Source organism: Hemiscyllium ocellatum, chromosome 31 (genome assembly GCF_020745735.1).
Source record: "Hemiscyllium ocellatum isolate sHemOce1 chromosome 31, sHemOce1.pat.X.cur, whole genome shotgun sequence".
In the NCBI taxonomy this organism is placed as follows: Eukaryota; Metazoa; Chordata; class Chondrichthyes; order Orectolobiformes; family Hemiscylliidae; genus Hemiscyllium; species Hemiscyllium ocellatum.
The window spans coordinates 3,239,439-3,252,385 of NC_083431.1; the positions used below are offsets into that span (position 1 = coordinate 3,239,439).

The following is a 12,947-nucleotide window of genomic DNA, read 5'->3' on the forward strand; positions in this document are numbered from 1 at the left end:
ACATCCTTGGAAATCTTTTCTGAACACTTTCAAGTTTCACAACATCCTTTTGATAGGAAGGAGACCAGAATTGCATGAAATATTCCAAAAGGGGCCAAACCAATGTCCTGTACAGCTGCTACATGACCTCCCAACTCCTGTACTCAATATACTGACCAATAAAGGCAAGCATACCAAATGCTTTCTTCACTATCCTGTCTACCTGGGGCTCCATTTTCAAGGAACTATTAAAAACATACGCTTCTGAACATCTTACATTTTAAGGAATTTGTCAAACAAGGTTGTTCTTCTTTAAAATCACAAACTGTGTGATCAAACTATGATTTAAATGTATTAAGAAATTCCAGTACTTCCCCAATAATAAGTCTAACTGTAGTTTCTGGTTTCTCCCTTTATTCTCAGTTATGGGTGGTATAACATGTGGTAACTTCCAATCTATTGGGACCATTTCAGAATCTAGAGCACTTTAGAAAAACTATGGCTACGCAACCACTGTTCTTTTCACTGGATTTTAAAACTAATCAAGTGTCTCTAATACTTTTTAATCTCCTGATTTTAAATACCTTTATTTCCTCTCTCTGGCATTTAAATGATGATTCCTACAAATGAAGACTAGACAATTTTCTTCAGTTTACCATTTTTCTTACCATTTTTTTTTTAAGATAACCCCAAAACCCTCCTAATCCTTAGGATTTACTCCCATTCTTTGTACTATGTTAAGCCTCGTAAATTAAATACAGAACAACCTCGTTTATCCGAATCTCAATTATCCAAATTTTGGATTATCCAAACAAGATCTCAAAAAGGTCCCCTAAAAACAGTATCCAAACAATTTGTTATCTGAAGAGTATACTCCCCTCCCAGCTCATTCGGATAATCAGGGTTGTTCTATAATGTATTTTACTTCCTTAATTCAGATAGACTGGTATGACATTGCAGAAATGTGGGTTTTGTTTCTCCTTAAACTTTTTATCATGTAACATAGAACACAGAAAAGTACAGCACACAACAGGCCCCTTGGCTCATGAGGTTGTCCTGAGGATTGTTCCTAATCTAAAGTAAAATAAGTAAAATTACATGTCCCTAATGACTACTTCCACCACCTCCACTGGCAACTCATTCCAAGCATTCACAACTCTCTGCGTAAAGAACCTACCTCTGACGTCTCCTCTATACCTTCTTCCTAACACCTTAAAGCTATGACCCCCTGTGCCAGTCAATCCTGCTTTGGGGAAAGTCTCTGGCTATCGACTCTGTCTGTGCCTCTCATTACCTTGTATATCTCGATCAGGTCAACCTCTCTTCATATGACAAACCTTCCAGTCCAGGCAGCATCCTGGGCAACCTTCTTTGCACCCTCTGTATCTTTCTTATAATAGGGCAACCAGAACTGGACACAACATTCCAAGTGTGTTCTCACCAGGGCCTTGAAGAGCTGTAGTGAAACCTCGCAGCTCTTAAGCTCGACTCCCCCTGTTAACGAAAGCCAAAATACCATATGCTTTCTTAACAAACCTATCCACTTGGGTGGCAATTTTGAGGGATCTATACACTTGAACACCAAGATCCCGCTGTTCCTCCACACTGCGAAGAATCCTGTCTTTAATCCTATGTTCAGCATTTGAGTTTGAACTTTCAAAGTGCATCACTTCCTATTTATCCAGGTTGAACTTCATCTACCATTTCTCAGCCTAGCTCTGCACCCTGTCGGTCACGCTGCAGCCTGCAATAACTTCGATACTATCAACAGCACCTCCAAGCTTTGTGTCTTTGGCAAATTTACTAACCCACCCCTGAATCTCCTCATCCAAGTCATTTATAAAAACTACAAAGAGCAAAGGCCCAAGAAACACAGAGCCCTGCAGGACACCACTCACCATCAGACAGAATACTTTCCATCTATAACCATTCTCTGCCTTCTGTCAGCTAACCAATTCTGAATCCAGACAGCCAAATCTCCCTGTATCCCATACCTCCTGACTTTATGAACGAACCTATCATGAGCCTTGCTGAGGTCCATATACACCACCTCCACTGCTCGACCTGTCTCATCACCTCCTCAATGAACTCTAAGATTTGTCAGACATGACCTGCCCCTCAAAGCCATTTGACGGCCTTTAATCATGCAATGCTTTTCGAAAGTCATAAATCCTATCCCTCAGAATTCTTTACAAAACCTTGCTGACCGCAGACGTTAGACTGACTAGTCTGTAATTGCCAGGGATTTCCCTATTACCCTTCTTGAAAAGAGGAACAACTTTCACCTCCCTCCAATCCTCCAGTATGACTCCTGTGGAGAGCGAAGAAACAAAGATCTTCGCCAGCAGCTTAGCTACCTCCTTTCTCGCTTCCCAGAGCAACCTAGGATAAATTTGGTCTGGCATTGGGGACTTCTCAATCTTAAATGTTTGCCAAACTTTCCAGCACATCAACTTCTTCAATCCACATCTGTTCAAGCCTAATTCCCAGCTCCTCAAAGTTCTCATTCACAACAAGGTCCTTTTCCTTAGTGAAAACTGAAGCAAAATCTCATTTACACCCCTATCTGCACAGACTCCATGCACATGTCCCCTACACTATCCCTGACCGGCTCTACCTTCTCCCTGATCATTCTCTTATTCCTCATATGTGAGTAAAATGCCTTTGGGTTCTCCCTAATCCTTCCTGCTGAGCCTTTTTCATGCCCCCTCCTGACTCTCCTCAGTCCATTTCTGAGCTCCTTTCTAGCAAGCCTGTAATCTTCTAAAGCTGTGCAAGATCCTCGCTTCCTCCATTTTACGTAAGCTGCCTTCTTCCTTTAGACGAGAAGTTCCTCTGTTCTAATCATCCAAGACTCCTTAATCTTACCCCTTCTTGCCAGTCTCAGAGGAACAAATTTGTGCATCACTCTCAATAATTGCGCCTTAAACACAGTCTCCACATGTCTGCTGTGTCCTTTCTGTGGAACAATTGCTCCCAATCTGTATTTCCCAACTCCACATGGATAGCATCATAATTCCCTTTTTCCCACAATTAAATATCTTCCATTGGTAACTGCTACTTTCCCTCTCCATGGCTTTGGTAAATGTGAGGTAGTTATAGTCACTGACACCAAAAAGTGTTCTCCTACCGCGAGATCGGAACCTGCCCTGGCTCATTGCAAAGCACCAAATCCAAAATGGCCTCCCCCTGGTCAGCCTGTCTACATACTGAGTAATGGAACTTTCCTGAACACACCTGACAGCAACAGCTCCATCCAAATGGTCTGCACTAAGGAGGTTTCAGTCAATATTGGGAAAGTTGAAATCACCCATAACAACAACAACCCTGCTATATCTGCATTTTTCCAAAATCTGAGCCTAGGAGTTCTTCAATCTCCCTATTTTTATTAGGAGGTCTGTAGAAAATTCCCAAGGAGGTGGCTGCTCCTTTGCTGTTCCTAATTTCCATCCATAATCGACTCAGTAGACAAATCTTCCTTGACAACCTTTGTTTCTGTGGCTGTGATGCACACTCTAATTAACAGTGCTACACCCCATCCTTTTTTTCCACCCTCCCTGTTCTTTTTAAACATTCTAAACCCTGGAATATCTAGCAACCATTCCTGTCCCTGTGAAACCCACGTCTCCATTATAACCACAACATCATAGTCCCACGTACTGATCCATGCTCGAAGTTCATCACTCTTATTTCTGACACTCCACGTGTTAAAGCAGCCACACTTTAACCAATCCCTTTGTTTCATTACATGAAAAACCTTCCCAATATATTCACTACATCCTGTCACTGCCCCATCTATAACCATGCCCCTCTCAGATGTGTCGTTCTGTTTCCCACCCCCTGCCAAACTAGTTTAAACTAGTAAATACCGATTCTGCCAGTTACCTAATACAAGATGTCTGTTGACTGCTAGTTGCACGGATGTGATTCACAATGACCACTTTCCACGCCACCAAAAATAAATACCTATCTCCTAATTTGCTACTTTTCTCTCTAGCATTTCAATGTCACCATTTTTGGTCAATAGATGTGCAGTTGTGGTGGTGGTGTGGTTAAGATTGAGGTTGCTGGAAAAAATAATCATTCAAACCACACTAACATTCTGATACTAATTAGGAGCAGAGAATGTTCCAAAAATAACAAACATATTACAGTAAATCCTGTAACCAGTATCCATGTACCTGGGACAGCAGGTGGTACAGTGCGCCGCAGTGCAGTGACTGTGGCGATGGCAACCTCCTCAGGGCTGTACTTGGTGGGACAGGCATATCCTGCTGTCACCATGTTGGGCTTCAGTAGGGTTCCCTCAAGATATATGTGGTGATCACTTAAGGCCTTATAAACTGCACCCAACACCTGAAAAACAAAAGGCAAGCACTTCATTATCATGAAAGATATGGTACAGAGGAATTCCTCATTTCGCATTTCCCTTTAGTTCTCTGGTATAGAGATCAGTAGGTAGGAATTTGTGTTGCTCCCATTTTCAGGTTGTGAATTAGATTTGCCCTCAAAAGGTATGCTCCAGTCAGGGGGTCGAAGACTGAAATTCAGCCACAGTAGCACAGCGGTTCGCTCACATCAGTAAATTAATTTTATGCAGCTTCTCTTATTGACAGTGTTCCTCAGATGGCTGTAGGAACATGGTTGGCAGAAGTTCTCCTGATCCATCTGGCTGAAATGAATTTCAAATAAACTAGCAGTTCTCCAAGTCAAACAATACCTAGGCTATAACAGCATGCAGCCAAGCCCAACAGCTGCTCCTTTCTTACTGACTGTAACACTGCTCCTAGCATAACCCCAAAAGTTTATGAAATGATCTGTTTACGTTTTCTACATCCTTCCCAGAGATTGGTTGGCTGTATCCACCAATTGGTTAGCTTTAATTGTCTCAGCAATGTGTAAATATTGAAGATGCTGCCTTGGACCACTGGTAATGTTCTTACCTCTTGTTCAGAAGGACTTATTCCTGATGAAGGGCTTATGCTCGAAACGTCGAATTCTCTATTCCTGAGATGCTGCCTGGCCTGCTGTGCTTTGACCAGCAACACATTTGCAGTTCAGAAGGACTTGAACCAGACACCTGGAGGTGTGCATTACATGCTGAAAGTGCCGAGTTTGAATTCTCTTATTTTTTCACATTTGATTTATTCTTCTGCTATTTTCTGTTACTGTAAATTAAGTTTTGTACGTCATTTGTCTAACTTTTACCTGCTACACCCTTTAGAGCCAATATGCAGTTGCAGTTATCAAGGTGTTACATTGCAATGACGACTATGTTTTAAACCCATTTCATTGATTAAAGCTTGGTGTGTAATGGCAACTAGAAACAAATTTGATTAACCATCAACTGCATTTATACTTTGGTACATTTTGTTTCACTTCACCTGTTGTTAGATCCTGGCGTAACATGCCAGGACATTGGCATTTTCAGCAATAGCAAAGTCAGTGATCTTCAAAACACAACGCCACTTTACAAAGTCCATTCCTGAAGCTATTTAGAACACTAAAAGGTAATGGAAGATGCTAAATAAATCACAAGTTTCTTTTCCAACCAACCTTTTCTGTGACATACTGACATCGCTTCAGATCATGATCACCATCAGGAAGGATCTCTGGCTCCACAATGGGAACAATGCCATTCTAAAATACAAGGAGGGAAAATAGTAAAGCAATGCAGAGATCTAGACTTCTACACTCCAGCAATCAAAATCTCCAGTGTGCTCAATAATGCAACTTTTACATTAGTGTTTTCCCAATACCTTGGGTAGAGTATTTTGTTTTCACAGCATCATAACTGGAGCCAAATCCAAACTCTAGAACAATCTAATCCCTGTGTCCCTATTTTATACTTTGGCTTTCTGAAGCCACCAATTTGTTTGTATGAACATCTTCCAGTACCGTCCCCAAACAGTCTTCTCTTGCGAACCCTGTTAGGCATTTGGTAGGCTACTCGATCATGGAGGTGGACTACAGACCAACTGATGGTATCCTCAGAAATGTAGTCAGAGACTTTTCAGAATAATCTTTGGATTGTAATATGTAATTTTCTCCTAAACAAAATAAATAAAACAAAGAACTGTGGCTGCTGGAAAACCTCAGCAGGTCTGACAGCTTCTGTGGAGAGAAAGTAGAGATAACCTATCAGGTCCAGTGACCCTTCTTCCAAATGGAATAAATGTTGCCAGACCTGCTGAGATTGTCCAGCAATTTCTGATTTTGTTTGTGTTGGAACTTTTTCCCTTCTGTCACAGATGTGCAAGAACCTGTTACTGAACTGCTTTACTGCTGTAGCCAAGATTAGTTCATTCAGGACAGAAACAGGAGTCTAATCTGTAGAGCTATCCCCACACTGGGTGTAAACTTTGTCATTAGAGCTGGGATGGAAACTAGTGATCATTATTTGCTCGGTTGAAAAATAAAGAAAATGTTGCACCAGCTCGGTGTTTAATGGCAACTAGAAACAAATTCTATCAACCACCAACTGCATTTACACTTTGGTACATTTTGTTTCACTTCACCTGCTGGCAGATACTGGCATAACGTGCCAGGACATTGGCATTTTCAGCAATAGCAAGGGAGGATGGGGTTGTGTCAGTGATCTTCAAAACACAACGCCACTTTGCAAAGTCCGCTCCATCCTTCTTATACTGAGCACAACGCTCCGACAATCCATCCAGACCTATAAAACCAAAAAAAAATCATCGTCTAAAATAAAAAAAACGTAGAATGTGGAGGTCTGAAACAAAAATAGACATTGCTGAAGAAGCTCAGTAAGACTGTCTGCAACTGTATGAAGAAAGCAGAGTTAACTTTTAATACAGTGACTCAGGTTCTCATGAAGAGTCACTGGACTCGGTGCTAACTCTGCTTTCTTTCCACAGATGCTGCCAGATCCAGAGTTTCTCCAGCAACTTTGTTTTGGTTTCAAATATCATCAGCTATTAGGCACTGTCTAGTTTGGACACAGGTACCCACAAGAATAAAAATATGATACAACAGAGGCTTATGTTTATAAGTAGTTTTTTTTGGATTTTACTTCTGCAATGCAAAACAAAACAAAAATAAAATAACTAAGAGATCACTTCAGCTGGCTAGGTCTTTGGAACACTTCCATTCTGCTGTTTGAGCAGCAACTAACAAATAACACCATACTAAACAACCATCAAGGCAAGTACCTTTCTTCTATTGTTTCTGAATAAGGGCTTTGAAATTAAATAGGAAACCTTTATGCAACGATAAAATTGCTATGAGGCTGAAATACTTCGAGTGCTTTCTGACATAAGGTTTAAGTCTTAACTCAAAAGATGTAAGCATATAGTGTAGTACCGACCATTTAATGCAAATTTAGAGGTGCCATATTTTGGCTGATATGTTAAATCATGATCCCTCCTACCTGTTCAGCTGAATGTAAAATGATCCAGTAACAATAATGTGAAGTTCTCCCTAGTGCCTTTTGTGACGCTATTCCTCAACCAGCATCACTAAAACACATTGGCTAGTCATTTTCTGACTGCTGTTATTCAGTGGTTGGAATTGAAATGTACGTAACGTAAGTGCATTTAAAGCCAAAGAATCAACAATTGAGCTGAAAATGTGTTGCTGGAAAAGCACAGGTCAGGCAGCATCCAAGGACCAGGAGAATCGACGTTTCAGGCATAAGCCCTTCTTCAGGCTTTCCTCATTCCTGAAGAAGGGCTTATGCCCGAAATGTCGATTCTCCTGGTCCTTGGATGCTGCCTGACCTGCTGTGCTTTTCCAGCAACACATTTTCAGCTCTGATCTCCAGCATCTGGAGTCCTCACATTCTCCTTGAATCAACAATTGAACCAAGATTCGCATATGACTGAAGCATCGCATCTAGACAACAGGCCATTTATGATAGCCGGCTTAGTTCAGGTGATAACACCTCAAGAGTAAGTATAACGTAGGGGCCCTGTTATGATGCAGAGTTAGAATCCCTATTCCTGAACTGAGAAGCTTCAGTTCAGGCCCCACCTGCTCCAGAGGTGGGTGATAACATTGCTGAACATGTTGATTAGAATAGGTAGGTTACTTTAAAAACTCTAATATGGGTTCCCTCCTGTGGCACAGTGATATGTCCTTCCCCTGGACCAGAAGCCCAGGTTCAAGTCTTACCTCATCCAGAGGTAGGTATTAATATCGCTGAAAAGGTCAATTAGAAAAAAAATGATAGTGTGTCTACCAAAAGATTTTTTAAAAACAAAATGCAGGAAACTGGTCAAGCAGCCTGTGGAGAGAAAAACAGACTTAATATTTCAACTTCCTCTTTATACAAAATGCAGTCTAACCCATTGAATAATTACAGCATTTTCAATTTTTATTTCAGACTTCTGGCATCTGCAATAATCTGCTTTTGTCCAGTATTAATTTGACAAGAGTATGTATGAATACACCAAATAAATTTATCATACATTTAAACAAGTACATATTCTAGGGTATTTTGTATTCTTTGAGGCACAGAAAGACATGATTGGCAAGCCCAAGTCTCAACACCAAATAAGTTAATTTTCAATTCAAGTACACAAGCTTGGAAATAATTTAAAGGAAGGACACAGCTTTTGACAGAACTGTCACACTCCTTTCCTGGAACATTATCACAAAAGGGCAAAATAGCTTCACTCTGATAGAATTCTATCAATTCAGCTGAAATCGGAAGTCAGACATCTTCATGGTCTCTGGATGAGGGCTACACTGACTGGCGCACAAGAAATGCTCCAATAATGGAAGCCAATACTTTCACCTGACTGGAAAACAGCACTTGAAATGGTATCTTGGGATGAGGTGGAAATCCTAGTCAGTACTCTTCCTGATCTCATTTTTCTTTTGCTACTTCATTTGAGAACAAAGTTTTGGGGCAACCCATTGAATCCACAACAAATCCACTATAATAACTTAGACTCTAAACATTAACTGTTTCTCTCTCCACAGATGTTGCCAGACCTACTGTTTTTTTTCCCCCAGCACTTTTGTTTTTTTTTATTCCAGATCTCCAGTTCTTTTCTTTTATTAGAATTTTAAAAATAAAAATGTGTCAGACTACAATAATCATAGTTACTGAAATGTAGAACATATTCTCAATGTTTGAGGGAATATACAGCTTGGTTTGAATGAAATAAAGGAACTTACTCTCGGAATGGTTCTGCATGGCAAGACTAGGCATTTGAAAATTTCAAATGGGACTTTAGTCGAGAGTGTGCTGCTGGCCAAGCACCAGACGTTACCTGATGTGCTGTGCTTTTCCAGCATCACACTCTCGACTGATCTCCAGCATCTGCAATCCTCACTTTTGCCAAAAGGAGATTTTGGTCAGCATTACAGCTGAGCTCATTTAGGAATTCCAGTGTGAAATTACAGACTTCAGAATTTAATTCAATCCATGAGCAGTTATTAAATCAAAAGATAAACTTATACTTGAAAGGATCAGCAATAATTCTGCCTGGAATAAGAGGACAAACTTATACAGAAATTGAAACCAATTAGCCACATCTCTGAAGAGGAGTGGAGCCATCTCTATCATGCGCAAAAATGTAACAAGGAACAAAGAAGCTACTTCCGATAAGAAGACAAGCTGTAGACTTGCAGTAATTTGGATGAAAGGACTTTGAAGAATCATCAATAAGGACTTGAAGGACTAGAAGAATTACACACCAAAATAAGTCAGTAGCAGAACTTCAAAACAACAACATTGCATAAAGATTGAACCTTGGACACTTCCAGAGACAGACACTGTTGGTAGAATCCTGGCCAGATTCCACCATTAAAATCGGATAATAGCCAAATTGAGTCGTGAGACTTAACTTGCTTACTTGATGGATCCTATCTTGGTTGCTAGATACAATCAAGTTTAAATCACTGTTTCAGTACTTGACTATCTGAGATTTCTTAATAATTAGCCAAATTAAAAGTAATAGAACAAGGAACGTTACAATGCAGCACAGGCCCTTCAACCCTCGATATTGTGCTGACCTGCAAAATTAATTGAATGCCTACCTAACCTACACTGTTGCATTATTATCCATATTATGTCCAATGACCATTTAAATGCCCTTAATGTTGACGAGTCTACTATGCTGCTGCTGGTAGGCCATTCCACGTCCCTACTACTCTGAGTAAAGAAACTACCCCTGATATCTGTCCTATATCTATCAGCCCTCAATTTAAAGCTATATCCCCTCATGTTAGCCTTCACCATCTGAGGAAAAAGGCTCTCACTGTCCACCCTATCTAACCCTCTGATTATCTTATACGTCTCAATTAAGTCTCCTCATAACACCTTCTTTCCATATCAGGCAACATCCTAGTAAATTTCCTCTACATCCTTTCCAAAGCTTCCACATCCCCTATAATGCGGTGACCAGAACTGCACGCAATACTCCAGGTGCAGCCTTACCATTGCCTTGTACAGCTGAAGCATGACTTTGTGGCTCCGAAATCCCCCTACCAATAAATGCCAACACACCATATGCCTTCTTAACAAGCTTATCAACCTGGGTGGCAACTTTCAGGGATTCACGCACCTCAACACCGAGATCTCTGTTCATCTACACTGCCAAGAATTTTACCATTAGCCCGGTGCTCTGCATTCCTGTTACTTCTTCCGAAGTGAAATACTCACACCTTTCCGCATTTGCCACTTCTCAGCCCAGCTCTGCATCTTCTCGATGTCCCCCATAACTTACAACATTCTTCAGCACTCTCCACAACTCTGCCTACCTTAGTGTCATCTGCAAATTTACTAATCCATCCTTCTACACCCTCATCTAGGTCATTTATAAAAATGACCAACAGCAGTGGCCCCAAAACAGATCCGTGCAACACACCACTGGTATGAGAGCTCCATGATGAACAATTCCCATCAACCCCACCACCCTCCGTCTTTCAGCTAGCCAATTTCTGATCCAAACCACTAAAATCACCTTCAATCCCGAAACTCCTAATTTTGTACAATAGCCTACCATGTAGAACCTTATCAAACGCCTTACAGGTCCACATACACCACATCAACCGCTTTACCTTCATCCACCTGTTTTGTCACCTTCTCAAAATAACTCAATAAGGTTAGTGAGGCACAACCTACCCTTCACAAAACTGTGTTGACTATCCAGAATCAAATTATTCCTTTCCAGCTGATTATAAATCTTATCTCTTCTAACCTTTTCCAATACCTTACCCACAACTGAAGTAAGGCTCACTGGCCTATAGTTACCAGGGTTGTTCCAACTCCCCTTCTTAAACAAGAGAACAACATTTGCTATCCTCCAGCGTTCTGGCACTACTTCTGTTGACAATAACGACAAAGATCAAAGCCAAAGGCTCTGCAATCTCCTCCCTGGCTTCCCAGAGAATCAAAAGATAAATCCCAACTGGCCCAAGAGGTTCTTATCTATTTTCAGATCTTCCAAAATTGCTAAAACCTCCTGTTTGTCAACCTCAATTTCATCTTGTAGCCTGTATCTCCATATTCTCACTAACATTGCCCTTTTCCAATGCGAATACTGATGAAAAGTATTCATTAAGCACTTGACCTATGTCCTCAGATTCCACACACAACTTTCCACTACTATCTTTAATTGGTCCTAATCTTACTCTAGTTATTCTTTTATTCCTGACATACCTATAGAAGGCCTTAGGGTTTTCCTCGATCCTATCTGCCAACAACTTCTCATGTCCTCTGCTGGCTCTTCTTAGCCAGGAAAGATCTAAAGAGAGGACTAACATATAACTCTCAACTACCCCCCCCCCCCACCCCAACTAAGCCTTCATGCCTCATCTTCACATCAGCCTTCTTCTTCCTCTTGACAAAAACTTTAACTTCTTTAGTAAACCATGACTCCTTCTCTCAACAACTATCTCCCTGTCTGATAGGTACGTACTTATCAAAGACCTGCAGTAGCTGTTCCTTGAACAAGCTCCACATTTCAAGTGTGCCAATCCCCTGTAGTTTCCTTCCCCATCCTGTGCAACCTTAATTTTGCCAATCGCATCATAATTGCCTTTCCCTGTGGTATATACCTATCCCTGCCCATTGCTATTGTAAACATAACCAAATTATGGTCACTATCACCAAAGTACTCACCTACCTCCAAATCTAACACCTGGCCAGGTTCATTCCCCAGTACCAAATCCAATATGGCATTGCCACTTGTTGGCCTGTCTACATGCTGTGTTAGAAAATCCTCCTGCACACATTGAACAAAAATTGATCCACGTAAACTACTTGAACTATAGTATTCCCAGTCAATGTTGGGGAAGTTAAAGACTCCCATAACAAACTACCCTATTACTCTTGCTCCTATAGAGAATCATCTTTGCTATCCTATCCTCTACACCCCTAGAACTATGGGGGCCTACAGACAACTCCCAACAGGGTGACGTCTCCTTTCCTATTTCTAACCTCAGCCCAAACTACCTCAGTGGATGAGTCGTCAAACGTTATCTTAGCTGCTGAAATACTATCGTTCATTAACAATGCCACACCCCTGCCTCTTCTACCATCTTCTCTGTTCTTCTGAAACAGCAACCGCCCAAATGCATGACCTCATTGCATTCAGAGAAGTTTCCAGGAACTGAAGAAAAACCTGAACTTAAAGAAATTTAAACCATATACTCATGTATAATTGACAGGCTCCACTGCTCTCTGGAGACCTCATGACTTCGGAGTGCATCCAGGAAATTGTGGTGATTTATCCACAACACCAGGAATTACAAGCAACTGAAAAAGGCAGAGTCTTTTTGACAAGTGATCAATATAAAATCTTATTTTGTCCTGCACAGTAACTGCTTTTATCGATGCACCAGTCCCATCCTTCTTTACAGTATGTTCAAGTTACATACAGTCTAGATACCATCCAGAGCAACACATCATCTTCTCCATTACCCCAACATACTTTCCATGTCCTGTCACCTGTCTAATCACAGATCTTATACCTTACATCCCCACTTCCTAA

At 40.9% G+C, this 12,947-nt stretch overlaps 1 protein-coding gene across 1 annotated transcript in view; it reads right to left on the reverse strand.

Moving 5' to 3' along the window:
- Positions 1–12,947, reverse strand: part of aldocb (aldolase C, fructose-bisphosphate, b) — a 43,629-nt gene that overhangs the window by 4,136 nt on the left and 26,546 nt on the right. The window contains exons 5-7 of the mRNA XM_060848275.1: positions 6,498–6,658; positions 5,536–5,619; positions 4,161–4,335 (exon numbers count right to left, since the gene is read on the reverse strand). Coding sequence (XP_060704258.1) covers positions 4,161–4,335; positions 5,536–5,619; positions 6,498–6,658 — 420 coding nt within the window. The remainder of the gene's footprint in view (positions 1–4,160; positions 4,336–5,535; positions 5,620–6,497; positions 6,659–12,947) is intronic.